Source organism: Tasmannia lanceolata, unplaced genomic scaffold (genome assembly GCF_043159265.1).
Source record: "Tasmannia lanceolata isolate RefF3 unplaced genomic scaffold, GAP_Taslan_0.1 ptg000018l, whole genome shotgun sequence".
NCBI classification, from domain to species: domain Eukaryota; kingdom Viridiplantae; phylum Streptophyta; class Magnoliopsida; order Canellales; family Winteraceae; genus Tasmannia; species Tasmannia lanceolata.
Genome location: NW_027518695.1, coordinates 15,249,980 through 15,265,978, shown reverse-complemented (window position 1 = coordinate 15,265,978; position 15,999 = coordinate 15,249,980). Strand labels below are relative to the sequence as shown.

General features: G+C 40.2%; 1 protein-coding gene across 6 annotated transcripts; it reads left to right on the top strand.

The window, feature by feature from the left end:
* Positions 1–1,025: 1,025 nt before the first annotated feature.
* OXP1 (oxoprolinase 1) lies at positions 1,026–13,276 on the top strand. Of its 6 annotated transcripts, none has more exons than XR_013235677.1 (4): positions 1,026–1,228; positions 2,839–2,986; positions 3,200–3,347; positions 3,445–4,122. XR_013235677.1 is itself a non-coding variant. In XM_077358499.1 (3 exons), the coding sequence occupies exon 3, from the start codon at positions 9,255–9,257 to the stop codon at positions 13,056–13,058; it is 3,804 nt and encodes a 1,267-aa protein (XP_077214614.1). In that variant the 5' UTR covers positions 1,072–1,228; positions 2,839–2,986; positions 9,245–9,254; the 3' UTR covers positions 13,059–13,276. The 6 variants fall into 6 exon arrangements, 4 of the variants coding, with proteins under 4 accessions (XP_077214614.1, XP_077214613.1, XP_077214612.1 ...); XR_013235678.1 differs by having other exon boundaries at positions 3,127–3,347; positions 3,448–4,122; XM_077358499.1 differs by lacking the exons at positions 3,200–3,347; positions 3,445–4,122 and adding an exon at positions 9,245–13,276 and having other exon boundaries at positions 1,072–1,228.
* The last annotated feature ends 2,723 nt before the right edge of the window (positions 13,277–15,999 follow it).

Here is a 15,999-nt window from a genome sequence, read left to right as displayed (position 1 = left end):
CCAGAATTGGAATTGTTATCTGTTTACAGTGGGGACTGTAATTGGATTAGAATGTGATACCGTTACCGATTTAAGATTCCAACAATCCGAGAATCAGAATATTCATTACATTCCATTTTTATTCTGATTGCCCGGGAATCTTAATTACATTTTCCCAGTGTTTACTTGAACATTGGAATGGGTCTATTTGTACTAAAGAATCTGAATCAGGATAGTGAATTGATTCCCTGTATAAATTCTAGTGCTTACACAAACACCAGAATTGGAATTGTTATCTGTTTACAGTGGGGATTGTAATTGGATTAGAATGTGATACCGATACCGATTTAAGATTCCAGCAATCCAAACGCAACCAGGGTGCGTTTGGAATCAGAATATTCATCACATTCCATTTTTATTCTGATTGCCCCGGAATCTTAATTACATTTCCCCAGTGTTTACTTGAACATTGGAATGGTCTATTTGTACTAAAATTTTGGCCCCAAAATTAGCGTAGTCGTACCCTAAATTTCTTAGAGGGGCATTTTTGTCCTTAAAATTCCCTCTTCTTTTTTTTTTTAATAAAAGAGCATTTTCACCTAATATTTTCAAGTCTACGGTTTTAATTGACTTTGTAGGAGCTTTTTGGGAAAGATACCTTTGACAGCACAGCTCTTTGTGCAAATATCAAAACACGGTTATGCTGATAGCATTTCAATAAGCCCAAAAGAAAATACTGGGCTAGCGTCCATCGCAGAAGGTATTTCGCGGATGGCCTGCTGCTTCTGAGAGCAGCCACATCATCAATGAAGACAAATTCTGCTAAAAAGTTAGCTATGTGGCGTAAAAAAATAAAGAAAGGAAACAAAAGCAGTTCCTTTCAGCGCCCCCTACTAATGAGCGCGGGAGAAAGAGAGAGAGAGAAATTTCCAAAGCCTTTTAAGATGGTTTTTTTGCCCCATATAGGATAATGCGCCCCACTTTTAACGTGAGACGCTTTTTGACGCCAAATCACGTTACCAAGGGGGCGCATTATCCTACAGGGGGCAAAAAATAATCGCCTCCATTTAAAATCCCATTTGATTTCTTTCTCTGTCTGACTGTCTGACTGTCTGTCACCCCTTGTGAGCAAAATAGGGTTTTGCCGTTTTGGTCTTTGCAAATCTTCCGATCTTCCAAGAGATCGCGGTGTTCGCAATTCGGTTCGCCGATCCGATCGTCGGATTTCGGATTCGGATCTGAGGACAAGGTATTGATTAAGAGATGCTACCGAGCTATATTTTATTTTATTTTTCTTTGTTTTTTTGTCTTTTGTTTTTAGATCTTGATTGAATTTATCTATTTTTCTGTTCTTATTCTTGTCTGAATGATCGAACAACCGGCATGTGTGTATGGATTATATTCTATTTTCTGTTCAGCAGTTTGGTGGATTGTTATTCTAGGGTTTATTTATGGTGGATTTTTTTTTCATTTTTCTTATTATTTTCCATTTTTCTAGTTTAAGAACAAAATAAATGTTGCAAAATTAGTGTTGAGAATCCTAACATCTTTTTTTTTTTTTTTTTTTAAATGTTCTTGAAATTTATGCCAATGTCACTGTCGTAATTATCATTGTACAAATGCTAGTTGTACAATCCATAAGCTGGAAATTGTTGTGATTTTAGAATAATAGTAGAATTTATGGAGCTGACTGAGGAATCAGAAATATTCTGGGTGTGGCAATTGGAAATGCGGGTGAAACCAAAGTATTATTGGTTTATCTTATTTTGATTTTGGAATGCATTTCTCTTTTGCTTAGAATTTTTTTATACTCTGGTTATTTTCAAATGAATAGAAAGAAAAAGAGGAAGCTGTTATATGAATGCAAGTGATCCGTAGAGGCGTAGACTCATTTTTTAATCAGTGTAACTTTGTCAATTTTCAATCTTATAATCCATATGATTTTCTGATCTTGATTGATTGATCAACATTCATTACAATCTTCTCAAATCCACAACATGTAGGTATTTCCATTGGGTTTGATCCCAGATTACCCAGAAGCACCCCCCACCACCATCTCTCTCTCTCTCTCTCTCTCTCTCTCTCTCTCTCTCTCTCTCTCTCTCTCGGGTTTGATCCCAGATTACCCAGAAGCACCCCCACCACCAGCTCTCTCTCTCTCTCTCTCTCTCTCTCTCTCTCTCTCTCTCTCTCTCTCTCTCTCTCACACACACACACACACACACACACACACACACACACATACACAAACAAACAAACAAACAAAAAGATTAATTGCAATGACTTTCAGACAAACAATATGTTGCCATTCAAAAAAAATATGGAGGGTGCTCTGTTTGTCTGTTGTGTAAGGTTGCAGTCTTGAGGTTTTAGGTTTGTTTTCAACTTACCCATGAACATGGTATACATTTTTCCATTCTATTTTCTGTACTGTGTAGCAGCAAAAGTAGCAGAGTATTTTGAAACTGTGTAAATAATGGGTGCCATGTTCTGTTTTTAATAGGACACAGTTTCCTTTTAAGAGGAGCCATGTTCTGTTTTTAAGTTTAAGGACCTTTGAAAATTGTCATTGCATTTCTCCCCCTAGTACTTGTCTTTACAAAATATATGAAGGCAATTTATTATCTTCCTACTATTGTTTACATGAAATAGATACTATAATTTGCTTAATCAGAAATATGATGTGACACGATATTGAGTGGCCTAAAGTAGGCTTGAGTAACCCCACTCCAGGTAGTTGATCATTGGCGACTGTCTTAGCCATATTTTTTTTTCCAAATTTGTTGAGTGGCAGAAATAATCTTCTAGTATGTGTTAGACTTAAACCATCGAATTGAGTCTTTTCTGTTTACTGTTTAGTTGGTGCAAACAGTTCTAAATTCACACAATGACAAAATTGAGGATGCCATTGAGAGTCTCGATGCTCCTTCCCTGGGTGATGCTTCAGGAAAATGTGGATCATTGAGCCTTGATTCTATGGTCATTGCAAGCGGAAATGATGTTCAAGGTCAGAAAATGGCTGCCATTTATTATTTAGTATGGGAATTTCCTCTTTAGATTTGCTAATTTGTTTTGTGTGTAAAAATGTTCACACTCGAGTTATTTAGACCTCAGGTTCATACTTACGTATGACATACGACATTCCAGGTTGTGAAAATACTAAGACATCAGAGCATAAGGTTGACGTTTTACGGAATGATAATACAAACTTTGAATCTAGGATCCCCATATATGGGTCATCGTGGGTGGATATATTTGTTCAAGAAATGATGAATGCATCGGATCTGGACAATGCTCGGGGCCGTGCTACTAGGATCTTAGAGGCTTTTGAAAGAAGTGTTATTGCCCATTCCAAGGAATTGGAGGAGGTAGATTGAATTGTTCTGTTTAATTAATGCGGCTGGACACTTGGTGGTTTGTTCTTTTCTTATTGACAGGCATTACCTTGATTGTGGCTATTTGCAGCAGGAAATGGCCTCCCTGAAAGAGCACCTGCAAATATTATTAAAGGATAACCAAGTCCTGAAAAGAGCTGTTGCCATTCAGCATGAGCATGCTTTGGAGTTTACCTACTCTTAGGTAATTACCATAATGCCCCTGGACAGGTGTCGGCCTCTGATAGGTTTGAGTTTACCTACTCTGAGGTAATTACCATAATACCCCTGGACAGGTGTCGGCCTGTTATAGGCTGCTATTTTTCATACCCCATCACTAGATACTTAGAACCCATATGAGATTCTCTTGGTATATGACTTTGTTTTTTCCAACTGTAACCAATCAAGGGTTTTAAAGGTGAAAGACAAAGAACCCTGAAAACAATCAAGGGTTTTGCAGACCAAATATATACAAATGGGTTATGCAATTAAAACACCAGAAGAAATACTAGATCATATTAGGAACCCTGATTTTTTCTGCTACTAGCCAAATTAAGGTTCTCTGTATCCAATCAAACTTAGGGTTTTAAATTTAAAAAAATAGAATAACGAATAATTACACACAAAGAGAGCATGCAATTCACAGCAACAATTGCAGAAAACAAGAATGAGATTAATTCAACTCAACTGCTTACCTTGATTGAGAATTGATAGCCACCAACAGAGAGAGAGAGAGAGAGAGAGAGAGAACAAAATAAACAATAAAGGTTCAAATGCAAAGCATCTAGCGAGAGGTGGCCTTGTGGGGGTGAAGGAGAATTGGGGGAGGAGAGTGTTAGGATTCACTGTCTTTAAAGAAGATTTGGTAGAGTCCGTAGCAAAAGGCATTTCGCGGATGGTCTGTTGCGTGTGAGACCAGCCACCGCGTTAATGAAGACAAAATCTGCTAACAAATGAGCCTGTGTGGCTGGTCTCACATGCAACAGACCATCCGTGAAATGCCTTTTGCGATGGACGCTAGCAAGTCCATTTTTTATTATAATTGAGCAGGTAGAATCCTATTGGATAATATATGTTAGCAAATGTGCTTAGAAGAGTTTGAGTCATCTAGGACTCTAGCTTGGGTAGAGAATTTAGCTGGATTGGATGTTTATGCAGACAATAAGAAAAAGGGAAATGATAAATGCGCCCCCTTTCATCACTAGGGACACCCAGCGACAGTGTATCCCAATGATGTACTTCGCAATTAAGGGTGTCAATTTTGGCTCGGGCTCGGAAGCTCGCTCGAGCTCGGCTCGAATCCTTAACTAGCCGAGCCGAGCCGGCTTGCCAGGCCCGTTAAGCTTAACGAGCCGAGCCCGATTTAGGCCAGGCTCGACTCGTTAAGGCTCGTTAAGAATTTAATATATTTAAATATATATATTATATATTAATATATACACTAAAAGGGTTATCCAGGGAGTGAAAGGGGGAGGCAAAATATGTCACTTCATTTTTGGAACCCCATTTGTTACTTGGACCACCCCCATAGTGTAAAAAAAGTAGTCAAATTACACTAGATAGGGCTGTCCAGGGAAGATGAGGGGTGTAAACTTAATGTAAACTTTGGAATCACGCCGAAGAAAATATCTTATTTTATTTTGTTGTAGCCATTTCAGTTAGAATTGCAGGTTGTCACAGGGTTTTCTTTCTTTTTGATGTTAAAATTTCAAGACTGAGAGGGGTGTTCTGTTTCCGTCTGGAAGGTGAGAAGAGGTAGTGTGTTATTTGTTGTAGTATTTGTTTGTGTGAAAATTTCACTTGACAAAGAAGGGCTGATTGAGGGAGAAGTTTTTCACTTGGTATTAACCCCCAATGTGTGATGGATGCGTACACCCTCAATTGGCATGTTGAATATATCATCTATCTGGAATAAAGTCCGAGTGGATTTCCTAGCAGCCTGGTTGTGCAATCAACATGCTGCGAGCGGGAAAAAAAAAAGGAAACCCCGAAACCTCTTCTCTCCTGTAAAATGAGCGGAAATGGCTTTCAGCTCCTCAAAAAGTGAGTTGCTGTTGGATCAAATATAGGGATAAGATGATGAGTACATGCAGGGACGGAGCTAGGGGGGTTGGGTCCTCAAAATACGATTTTTTTTTCCTTTTTTCCTTGAGTCAATATATTTGCCCCCTCCAAAACATTGGAATTTGTTCAATAAGATAGGTTTAGTTGCCTTTGTTTTGGTGTAAGTTCCCTAAATTATAGCTAAGAGACAAGAGAAAAAGCGGATCAACCGTCGTTTTTACTTCTCGCACTTCTTTCTGTCAGCAAGAGAGTAGCAGATCCTCCCATATTTCCAGGTCTTAGAAATCTCACGATGCGGGAGAGATTTTTTAAACCTGAATTTCTCCCTTAAAATCCAAGAAATGCTGTCAGGATTCAAACTAAAAAACCTAGATTCTAAAATCCACATATCCAAACAGCCCCTTTTTTATGTAACAATCCATGCGTTCCTATATTATAGAATGCCAATTAATCTCATAGGATAGGTTTAATTGCCTTTATTTTCTCGTAACTTCCCTAATTCTAGTGTTTTTTCCCTAACAATCCACGCAAATTAAGTTCCTATATTATAGAACGCAAATTACTCTCTCTCTCTCTCTCTCTCTCTCTCTCTCTACATGCTTGTTAAACAGAAAGCTACAAGGTGCACCATGACGTCCAATATTTTAGAAAAGTAAAGTGGGCCCACTTCGTAGGATGATCTAAGCCATTGTCACACCTGAACATATTAAAGCTGCACCCTGTAATTCGTCTCCACAGGATGATCCTAACCCTCTTATCTATAGTCCCCTATAGATTGGAGGGTTAGGAATTAGGAACATCCTATGAAGATGATTTACGGGGCAAACCTATTCATGTTGTGGCCCAACAAATGAATGGTTTGGATCATCCTACGAAGTGGAGCCTACTGTATTTTTTGAAAAATGCCAAACTTCACGCAAACACAACACAAAATCACAGTATATGAGGTGTAAATTGTGGGCTCCACCGTATGCATCAGCTAGACGGAGATGATGGGCCCCACTGATCAAAACATTACGTATAAAATGGCGGGCCCAACATGATATGCTGTAAAATAGTGGGCCCCACCCCCATCAAAATCAAAATCAAAATCAAAATCAAAATGTAAGGTTAAATGCGCACGAATAATATAAATTTATCGTGTGTCCATCACAATGGACTCAAAATTAGCATGAAAAATTAAATATTAATGGATTTTTAAATTAAAATTTGTGCCATCATTTGATTTTTGTGTTTCTAATAATTTGTTGATTACTAAATAACATCCATTCTCTACCCTCTCTTGAGCAAATTCCTGGCTCAGATTACTAAATAACATCCATTCTCTACCCTCTCTTGAGCAAATTCCTGGCTCAGCCCTGAGTATGTGTTTATATCCTCATCATAGACCAACTTTGTTCCAAAAACCTTATAGATCAAAACTATCTATCTCATAAATCCGACAATTCAAACCTTCAATTTACAGGCCACCAAGAGCCATGGGACCCTCTGATCAACATATACGGTGTAGGAAACCACCAGATTTGATTCCCAGAACCTCACAAAAGAAATCAGAAGAAGGCTTCCTTCTACCAATCTTTTATTAGGAAAATGATAAATGCGCCCCTTTTCATCATATGGGACTCCCACCTGCAGTGTAGGGCAACCAAATCCTTCTGATGTGAATTGCGAAGTACATCATTGGGATACACTGCCGCTGGGTGTACCTAGTGATGAAAGGGGGCGCATTTATAATTTCCCTTTTTATTATTGTCTGCATAAACATCCAATCCAGCTAAATTGTCTACCTAAGCTAGAGTCCTAGATGACTCAAACTCTTCTTAACACATTTGCTAACATATATTATCCAATAGGATTCTACCTGCTCAATTATAATAAAAAATGGACTTGCTAGCGTCCATCGCAAAAGGCATTTCACGGATGGTCTGTTGCATGTGAGACCAGCCACCCAGGCTCATTTGTTAGCAGATTTTATCTTCATTAACGCGGTGGCTGGTCTCACATGCAATAGACCATCTGCGAAATGCCTTATGCTACGGACTCTACCAAATCCCTAAAGAAGATAAAGACAGCGAATCCTAACACTCTCCTCCCCCAATTCTCCTTCACCCCCCACAAGGCCACCTCTCGCTAGATGCTTTGCATTTGAACCTTTATTGTTTATTTTGTTCTCTCTCTCTCTCTCTCTCTCTCTCTCTCTCTCTGTTGGTGTCTATCAATTCTCAATCAAGGTAAGCAGTTGAGTTGAATTAATCTCATTCTTGTTTTCTGCAATTGTTGCTGTGAATTGCATGCTCTCTTTGTGTGTAATTATTCGTTATTCTATTTTTTTAAATTTAAAACCCTAAGTTTGATTGGATACAGAGAACCTTAATTTGGCTAGTAGCAGAAAAAATCAGGGTTCCTAATATGATCTAGTATTTCTTCTGGTGTTTTAATTGCATAACCCATTTGCATATATTTGGTCTGCAAAACCCTTGATTGTTTTCAGGGTTCTTTGTCTTTCACCTTTAAAATCCTTGATTGGTTACAGTTGGAAAAAACAAAGTCATGTACCAAGAGAATCTCATATGGGTTCCAAGTATCTAGTGATGAGGTATGAAAAATTGCAACCTATAACAGGCCGACACCTGTCCAGGGGTATTATGGTAATTACCTCAGAGTAGGTAAACTCAAACCTATCAGAGGCCGACACCTGTCCAGGGGCATTATGGTAATTACCTCAGAGTAGGTAAACTCAAACCTATCAGAGGCCGACACTTGTCCAGGGGCATTATGGCAATTACCTCAGAGTAGGTAAGCTCAAGCCTATCACAGGCCGACATCTGTCCAGGGGCAGTATGGCAATTACCTCAGAGTAGGTAAGCTCAAACCTATCACAGGCCGACACCTGTCCTGGGGAAGGTTTCCCTCTATAAAAGGGCTTTCAAAGCTCAAATCAAAGGGTAATAACTTCTCAACCAAACTCTTAAAACTAGCTCTGCACTCCCGCTCATACTGACTTGATTGTCGAAGGGCCTGTCCGGAGTAACGACTCCGGGTTGGTCTTCTGACCTCATTCGCTCTTGTGCAGGACTTAGCTCCTTCACATCGATTCCGCAGAACTCGGCTTCTTCACTTCGGCTCCTCGGGTCCTCCAGCTCAACTCTTATGTCACTGCTGCATCTGTTACCGATTTTAGGCCCAACATCTAGGTTTCTTCTAGTTATTTGTTGGATAACTAGAAAAAAAATTCTTGCATTTTTTATGGTTGGTAAGCTGGGATTGAACCTCTGAGCTCAAGGTTGAAGAGCAAAGCCTTGACCATTGAGTTAGAGGCTCAAACCCATTGTGATTTGCTAGTTTTAGCATTTTATTGTGAACTGTATTATGAATCTGTTTGCAAATATCCATTCACTGACATGGCATTGAGTGAGTGCCGCGATTTTGCTTGGATTATAATTGCTATAGTGTAGTCTTTATGATTTCAAAAAGTCCTGACTGAAGAGTAGACTGGTTATCAGTAGGGAAATGTTGACTTAAGATCAACGGAAATTTTGTTTTTCTCAAATACCCTGTTTTTTTGTACTTTGGATCTTATTTTCACCTTATAGGTTGATGGAATTATTCCAAAATTTTTCTATTATTTTCTGAGGCAATATTTACGTTCCTCTACTGTTTTCTAATAGTAAACCTCTAAAAAAAATTAGAAATTAAATTTTGGGATTTATTTTATGTTAATTGTTTCTTAGATGCAAGCAGGACTCGTTGAATTTTATCCGGGCTTCAAAGAGTATATTCTACTCTGATGGGTTGACCACTGATTTTAAAGTTTGTTTTATTTTCAGGGATTTACAAATGGGGAGTGTTAAGGAGGAGAAATGTAGGTTTTGTATTGATAGAGGAGGCACATTTACAGACATCTATGCAGAAATTCCAGGTCGGTCTGATTGTCGAGTGATGAAGCTCTTATCCGTGGACCCTTCAAACTATGATGATGCCCCGATTGAAGGGATTCGAAAAATTCTAGAAGAATATACTGGGGAGAAGATCCCTCGATCTTCAAAGATCCCCACGGAGAATATAGAATGGATACGGATGGGCACAACAGTAGCAACCAATGCTCTGTTAGAGAGGAAGGGCGAGAGGATTGCTTTGTGTGTGACTTGCGGATTTAGAGATTTGCTTCAGATAGGCAATCAAGCTCGTCCAAAAATATTTGACCTCACTGTCGCAAAGCCTTCAAATCTTTATGAGGAAGTTATAGAAGCTGATGAGAGGGTTGAGCTGGTTCTCAGTGGTGAAGACAAGGATCATAGTAGTTCATCTCTAAAAGGTATATCGGGCGACCTTATAAGGGTTGTAAAGCCACTCAATGAAGAGTCCCTAAAGCCTTTATTGAAAGGTTTACTTGAGAAAGGGATAAGCTGTTTGGCAGTTGTGTTAATGCATTCTTACACATACCCTCACCACGAAATATCAGTGGAACAATTAGCTTTGTCTTTGGGTTTCAAGCACGTCTCTTTATCGTCAGCTTTAACTCCTATGGTCCGAGCTGTCCCTCGAGGTCTAACGGCAAGTGTCGATGCGTATCTGACTCCAGTTATCAAAGAATACTTATCGGGGTTCATATCAAGATTTGATGAGGGGCTAGAGAAGGTGAATGTCTTGTTTATGCAGTCAGATGGAGGGCTTGCACCGGAAGGTAGATTTTCTGGCCACAAAGCAGTCCTTTCGGGCCCCGCAGGAGGGGTTGTGGGTTATTCACAGACCCTTTTCGGACTCGAAACTACAAAGCCTCTGATTGGGTTTGATATGGGTGGCACATCCACGGATGTAAGTCGTTATGCTGGAAGCTATGAACAAGTACTAGAGACCCAAATTGCTGGGGCTATAATTCAAGCACCTCAGCTTGACATAAATACTGTTGCTGCAGGTGGTGGGTCCAAGCTTAAGTTTCAATTCGGAGCTTTTCGGGTTGGTCCTGAGTCAGTTGGCGCACACCCGGGTCCAGTTTGTTATCGGAAAGGTGGGGAATTGGCAGTTACAGACGCTAATCTAATTTTAGGAACTGTTATTCCCGACTTCTTTCCATCTATCTTTGGCCCAAATGAGGATCAGCCATTAGATATTCAAGCTACCCGGGACGAATTTGAGAAACTAGCGGCCTTGATCAATTCTTACCGAAAGAATCAGGATCCATCGGGAAAGGATATGACAGTAGAGGAGATTGCACTGGGATTTGTAAATGTGGCTAATGAAACAATGTGCCGCCCAATTCGACAATTAACTGAGATGAAGGGCCACGAGACGAGAAACCATGCGCTTGCTTGCTTTGGTGGTGCCGGTCCACAGCATGCCTGTGCAATTGCTAGGTCGTTGGGTATGTCCGAAGTACTTATCCACCGCTTTTGTGGGATCTTAAGTGCATATGGGATGGGGTTGGCGGATGTTATACAAGAGGCACAAGAGCCTTACTCTTCAGTTTACAGGCCAGACTCTATTCTAGAGGCCTCTCACAGAGAGGCTATTTTGTTGAAACAAGTAAAGCAAAAGTTGGAAGAGCAAGGTTTCAGAGATGAAAGTATCACAACAGAATCTTATTTAAACTTGAGATATGAGGGTACTGATACTGCCATCATGGTGAAGAGAAAAAATGAGGGAGAGGGAAATGACTTTGCTGGTGAATTTGTGAGGCTATTCCAGCAAGAATACGGATTTAAACTACAGAACCGAAAAATTCTTATCTGTGATGTGAGAGTTCGAGGCATTGGAGTTACTGGCATTTTGAAGCCTCGGGAACTGGAACTTAATTTGGGAACCCCGAAGGCCGAAGGTTCCTACAAGATCTATTTTGGAAATGGGTGGCGTGAGACACCATTATTCAACCTTGAGAAGCTAGGTTATGGGCATGTCTTACAGGGCCCGGCAATCATAATGAACGGTAACAGTACAGTGATTGTTGAACCGGACTGTGAGGCAATTATTACCAAGTATGGTAACATAAAAATCAAAATCCATTCAGCGCCAAGCAGGGTAAAAATATCAGAAGATGTTGCCGATGTTGTGCAACTTTCTATCTTCAATCACAGGTTTATGGGCATTGCTGAACAGATGGGCCGGACCCTACAGAGAACGTCCATTTCAACAAACATTAAAGAGCGGCTTGATTTTTCCTGTGCACTATTTGGTCCCGATGGAGGACTGGTTGCCAATGCTCCTCACGTTCCAGTGCATTTGGGAGCCATGTCTAGTACCGTCTGTTGGCAACTCAATTATTGGGGTGACAATCTGAATGAAGGAGATGTTTTAGTCACTAATCATCCTAGTTCTGGTGGGAGCCATCTTCCTGATATAACTGTTATCACTCCTGTTTTTGACAAGGGAAAGTTGGTATTTTTTGTAGCAAGCAGAGGACATCATGCAGAGATTGGCGGTATAACTCCGGGTAGTATGCCACCATTTTCAAAGTCTATATGGGAAGAAGGAGCTGCCATAAAAGCATTCAAGCTTGTAGAGAAGGGAATTTTTCAAGAGGAAGGAATTATCAAGCTACTTGAGTCTCCTTCTGAGGAATTTTCAGCTCGTAAGATCCCAGGAACACGTAGGCTTCAAGACAACTTATCCGATCTTCGAGCACAAGTGGCTGCAAACCAGAGAGGAATATCACTGATCAAAGAGCTCATCGAACAGTACGGTTTAGATACTGTACAGTCCTACATGACCCATGTACAAACAAACGCGGAACAAGCGGTAAGAGAAATGCTCAAGTCAGTCTCTGCTGAAGTTGTAGGCTGGTCACCCAATATCAACAAACAAGAGAAAGGCTCTGTCACCATAGAAGAGGAAGATTATATGGATGATGGGTCTGTTATCCACTTAAAACTTACTATCAATACTGAGAAGGGCGAGGCTACTTTCGACTTTGGTGGGACCAGCTCAGAAGTATATGGCAATTGGAATGCGCCCGAGGCTGTAACTGCGGCAGCGGTTATATACTGCCTGCGTTGTTTAGTGGATGTTGATATTCCACTCAATCAAGGCTGTCTAGCGCCAGTGAAAATCCATATTCCCTCAGGGTCATTTCTCTCTCCGAGCGATAAGGCCGCTGTTGTTGGTGGCAATGTGCTTACATCTCAGAGGATAACAGATGTTGTACTAACAGCATTTCAGGCATGTGCTTGTTCTCAAGGTTGTATGAATAATCTTACTTTCGGCGATGACACTTTCGGTTATTATGAAACAATTGGAGGTGGAAGTGGTGCGGGACCAAATTGGGATGGTACCAGTGGGGTCCAGTGCCATATGACCAACACTCGGATGACTGATCCGGAGATATTCGAGCAGCGATATCCAGTTATTTTGCACAAATTTGGGCTCCGAGAGGGCAGTGGTGGTGCTGGTATTCACAGAGGGGGTGATGGGCTTGTAAGGGAGATAGAATTTCGACGACCAGTTGTGGTTAGTGTGCTTTCGGAGAGGCGTGTGCATGCACCAAGAGGGTTGAAGGGTGGTAAAGATGGGGCTCGGGGGATTAATTACCTTATTAGGAAAGATAAACGTCAGGTTTATCTCGGCGGTAAGAATACGATTGAAGTGCAGGCGGGCGAGATTCTTCAGATTTTGACACCTGGTGGTGGTGGATGGGGTTCTCCTCTTTGATAGAGGATCAGATGAGGTCATTCTCTATTTGATCTTGGCAATGTCACTGTAATGGGTATTGGGATCTCCTTTACAGGAATAAATGGAGTTTCTCTATAAAGATTTTTTTTTTCTCTGAACCATGACAAACTATAAAGCTTTTGCTTTCTTCTTGGCAATGCCATTGTAATGGGTCTTGGAGTATCCTTCTTTACAGGAATAAATGGAGTTTCTCATTAGTGTATGGGGTCCTCTTTGATAGCAGATCCTTCAGATGAGGTTAGCCTCTATTTCATCTTGGCAATGTCATTGTAATGGGTCTTGGGATTTCCTTTATCACATGGATAAATGGAGATTATTAGGGAAAGTCTGGAGTCTATGATCTTCATTATTTGATGAATATGGAATCTATCTTAGTTACTGTAAAGAATTTCAAACAGACAAACAGTAGATGAAAGAACAAGCTTCACAGTTTGCACTGTTTGAAAAAAAAAATGCTTTATAGTTTGAGAATCAAAAGTAAGATTTTTGGGAACCTGGTTTCTGATTCTGAACATACCCCAAGTCATGAATCAAATTATACAATTTTTTCTTTCTATGTTCTCAAAATATAAAATGGAAAAAGGAAGGTGTCTTTCAGTGTCCCATGCAATCTACACCATACATCATTATTACATCTGCCTTGTTATAAGTGATTGAGATTTGATTGTGAGGTTGCTTCTCAGATTCTTTTAACAGTAAAAGGGGATAAACCCAGATAGCCTAAATGCAGTTGCAAAATAACTGGTCATTGCAAGGTTGCTGTTTATTTACATCAAACAGGTTACTAGTTTTTATGTGAAAAATTCCTTCTATCATCAAACTTGTGTGATCTGCAGAAAATGTGCTTGAATTTCGTTAAAATTGTCACTTCATTTGATAGAGAAATACAACTACAAACTCAAAAACCATTGACCTCTTACCATATAATCTAAACTCTTTATACAGAAGAGTGAAGAAGTAAATCTAGTACAAGATTTCTATCTTAATGCAATGATTTAAAATAGAGTCCTAGTCTGAGGTAGCTTCCATATTCTGAAGAGAAAAGCAAACACAAGTGAACCAACTAACCTGCTGACAGAAATATAAAGAGTAATTATTGTTGGAAACAAACTTCCAACCGATTGTGAGTCCAAAACCAAATATTGGACTCAAATTTAGGTTTAATTGAGTCCAATAATTGGTTTTGGACACACAATCGGTTGGAATAATCCCAAATGAATATGGCTTCCAATAAATGGTTTTGGACCCACATTTGGTTCTTAAAATCTGAAATTCAAATTTAAACGTAATTTTGAGGTCGGGTTTGGGTTAGCGCTCGGGTCGGGTCGGGTTTGTGTTGAAGTAATGTCGTTTCGGGTTGGGTTCAGGTTGGCATAAACCCGACCCAATCCGAGCCAAACCCTAATTGAAACGGATAAAATTCAAAACATGTGATAATTGTAAAGGTTGGGGTGCTAGTATTAAAAAAAGGACATGTGATAATTGTAAAAGGTGTGGTACTAGCATTCAAAAATAACAGAGAGGGAGACTTAAATTGGCTGTTGACAACATTTTCGTGAGAGAGGAGTAATAGAAGTGGTTTGGAGTGTATGAGAGAGATAGAAAGGAGATTGCTGGAAACAGTTAGATGTTTGTGAGAGATAGAGATATATGAGCCTGAGATTTCAGGTGGCGATCTCACCGTTGAATCATTCTGGTGATAGTAGACGCACTGAATGGATGGCGGTGATTGACTGTCCCACCTCTCCGATTAAAGATACACCAGTACCAGCACCTTTATAGGATTTTCGAGGGACCATTGCAGAAGGCATTTTGCTGGCGGGCTGTTGCATGAGAGACCAGCCACCTCAGATGAATTAAATCAATAAGACAAAATCTGAGCCTATGTGGCTGCTCTCTCATGCAACAGCCAGCCCACGAAATGCCTTCTGTGATGGTCCCTAGCAAATCCCTTAAAATATTTAATAAGTGTAACATAATTAGTTGAGTGCCGATGTTAGAAAAAAGGAATCCATTTATCGTCAAGGGTAGAGCTATTTACCATTTAGAATAGGGGTGCAACTTGGGTCGGCTATTTACCATTTAGAGTAGGGGTGCAACTTGGGTCGGGCTAAACCAGATCTAGATGAGTTTGAGTTCAACGGCTCATGTTGGGTTGGATTAAGGTTGTGAAAAGCCAACCCGATTTAATTTCGCGTTGGGTTCAGGCTTAGGGCTTAGGCAACCTGACTTGACCCAAACCCAACTTCCACCCTCTTTCTTTTTTTTTGTTTTGTTTCTGTTTTTGCCCTAGGCTAACCCGAACCCAACCCAACCCAACCCAACCCAACCCAACTCAACCTGACCCGATTTGGAAAAAAGACAGCTTAGATGGGCCGGATTAGGAATGAAAGATTCAGAGGCGGGTCAGCCTAGGGTTGACCCTCCTCGACCTGATGCTAAGGTTAGGCCGGGTTACCCAACCCACCCTGGCCCGTGTTGCACCCCTAATTTAGAAGGGCAATATAATCATCTTCATGTAATTTGGAAAATGCTGAACCCTATGAAATTCGCCCTAAACTTCAACAGGAGCAGCAACTCAATAATCCTCCTTACTTGGAAGGGCCCAAACCAGGGGAGAGAAGGGAAGGTCTGGGCCAAATTTGCTAGCACTGATAGAATAAGAAGGGGGCTAATGATATCAACACCCCTGTTTTTTTTCTTTCATATTTTTGCCATACTTAAAGAGGCATGGGAATAAATTGCTTGGAAGAATTTCTACAAAGGCTCCGTTTCTTTCAATGTAAAAATGAGCGTAAATTTTGTTTTATGTTCATTTTTACAACATAAAACAAATTTTATGTCCATTTTTACGTAGGAGAAGAGAAATAGCATTGAAAATAAGAAACACAAATGTTAGGAACAAGACGAATGCTCATAA

Bases quoted from the DNA above. Each gene is read 5' to 3' on its own strand.
- OXP1 (XM_077358497.1), top strand. From the start codon at position 8,568: ATGTCACTGCTGCATCTGTTACCGATTTTAGGCCCAACATCTAG. The intron at 8,612-9,244 runs GTTTCTTCTAGT...TTTTATTTTCAG, and splicing joins ATTTTAGGCCCAACATCTAG to GGATTTACAAATGGGGAGTG.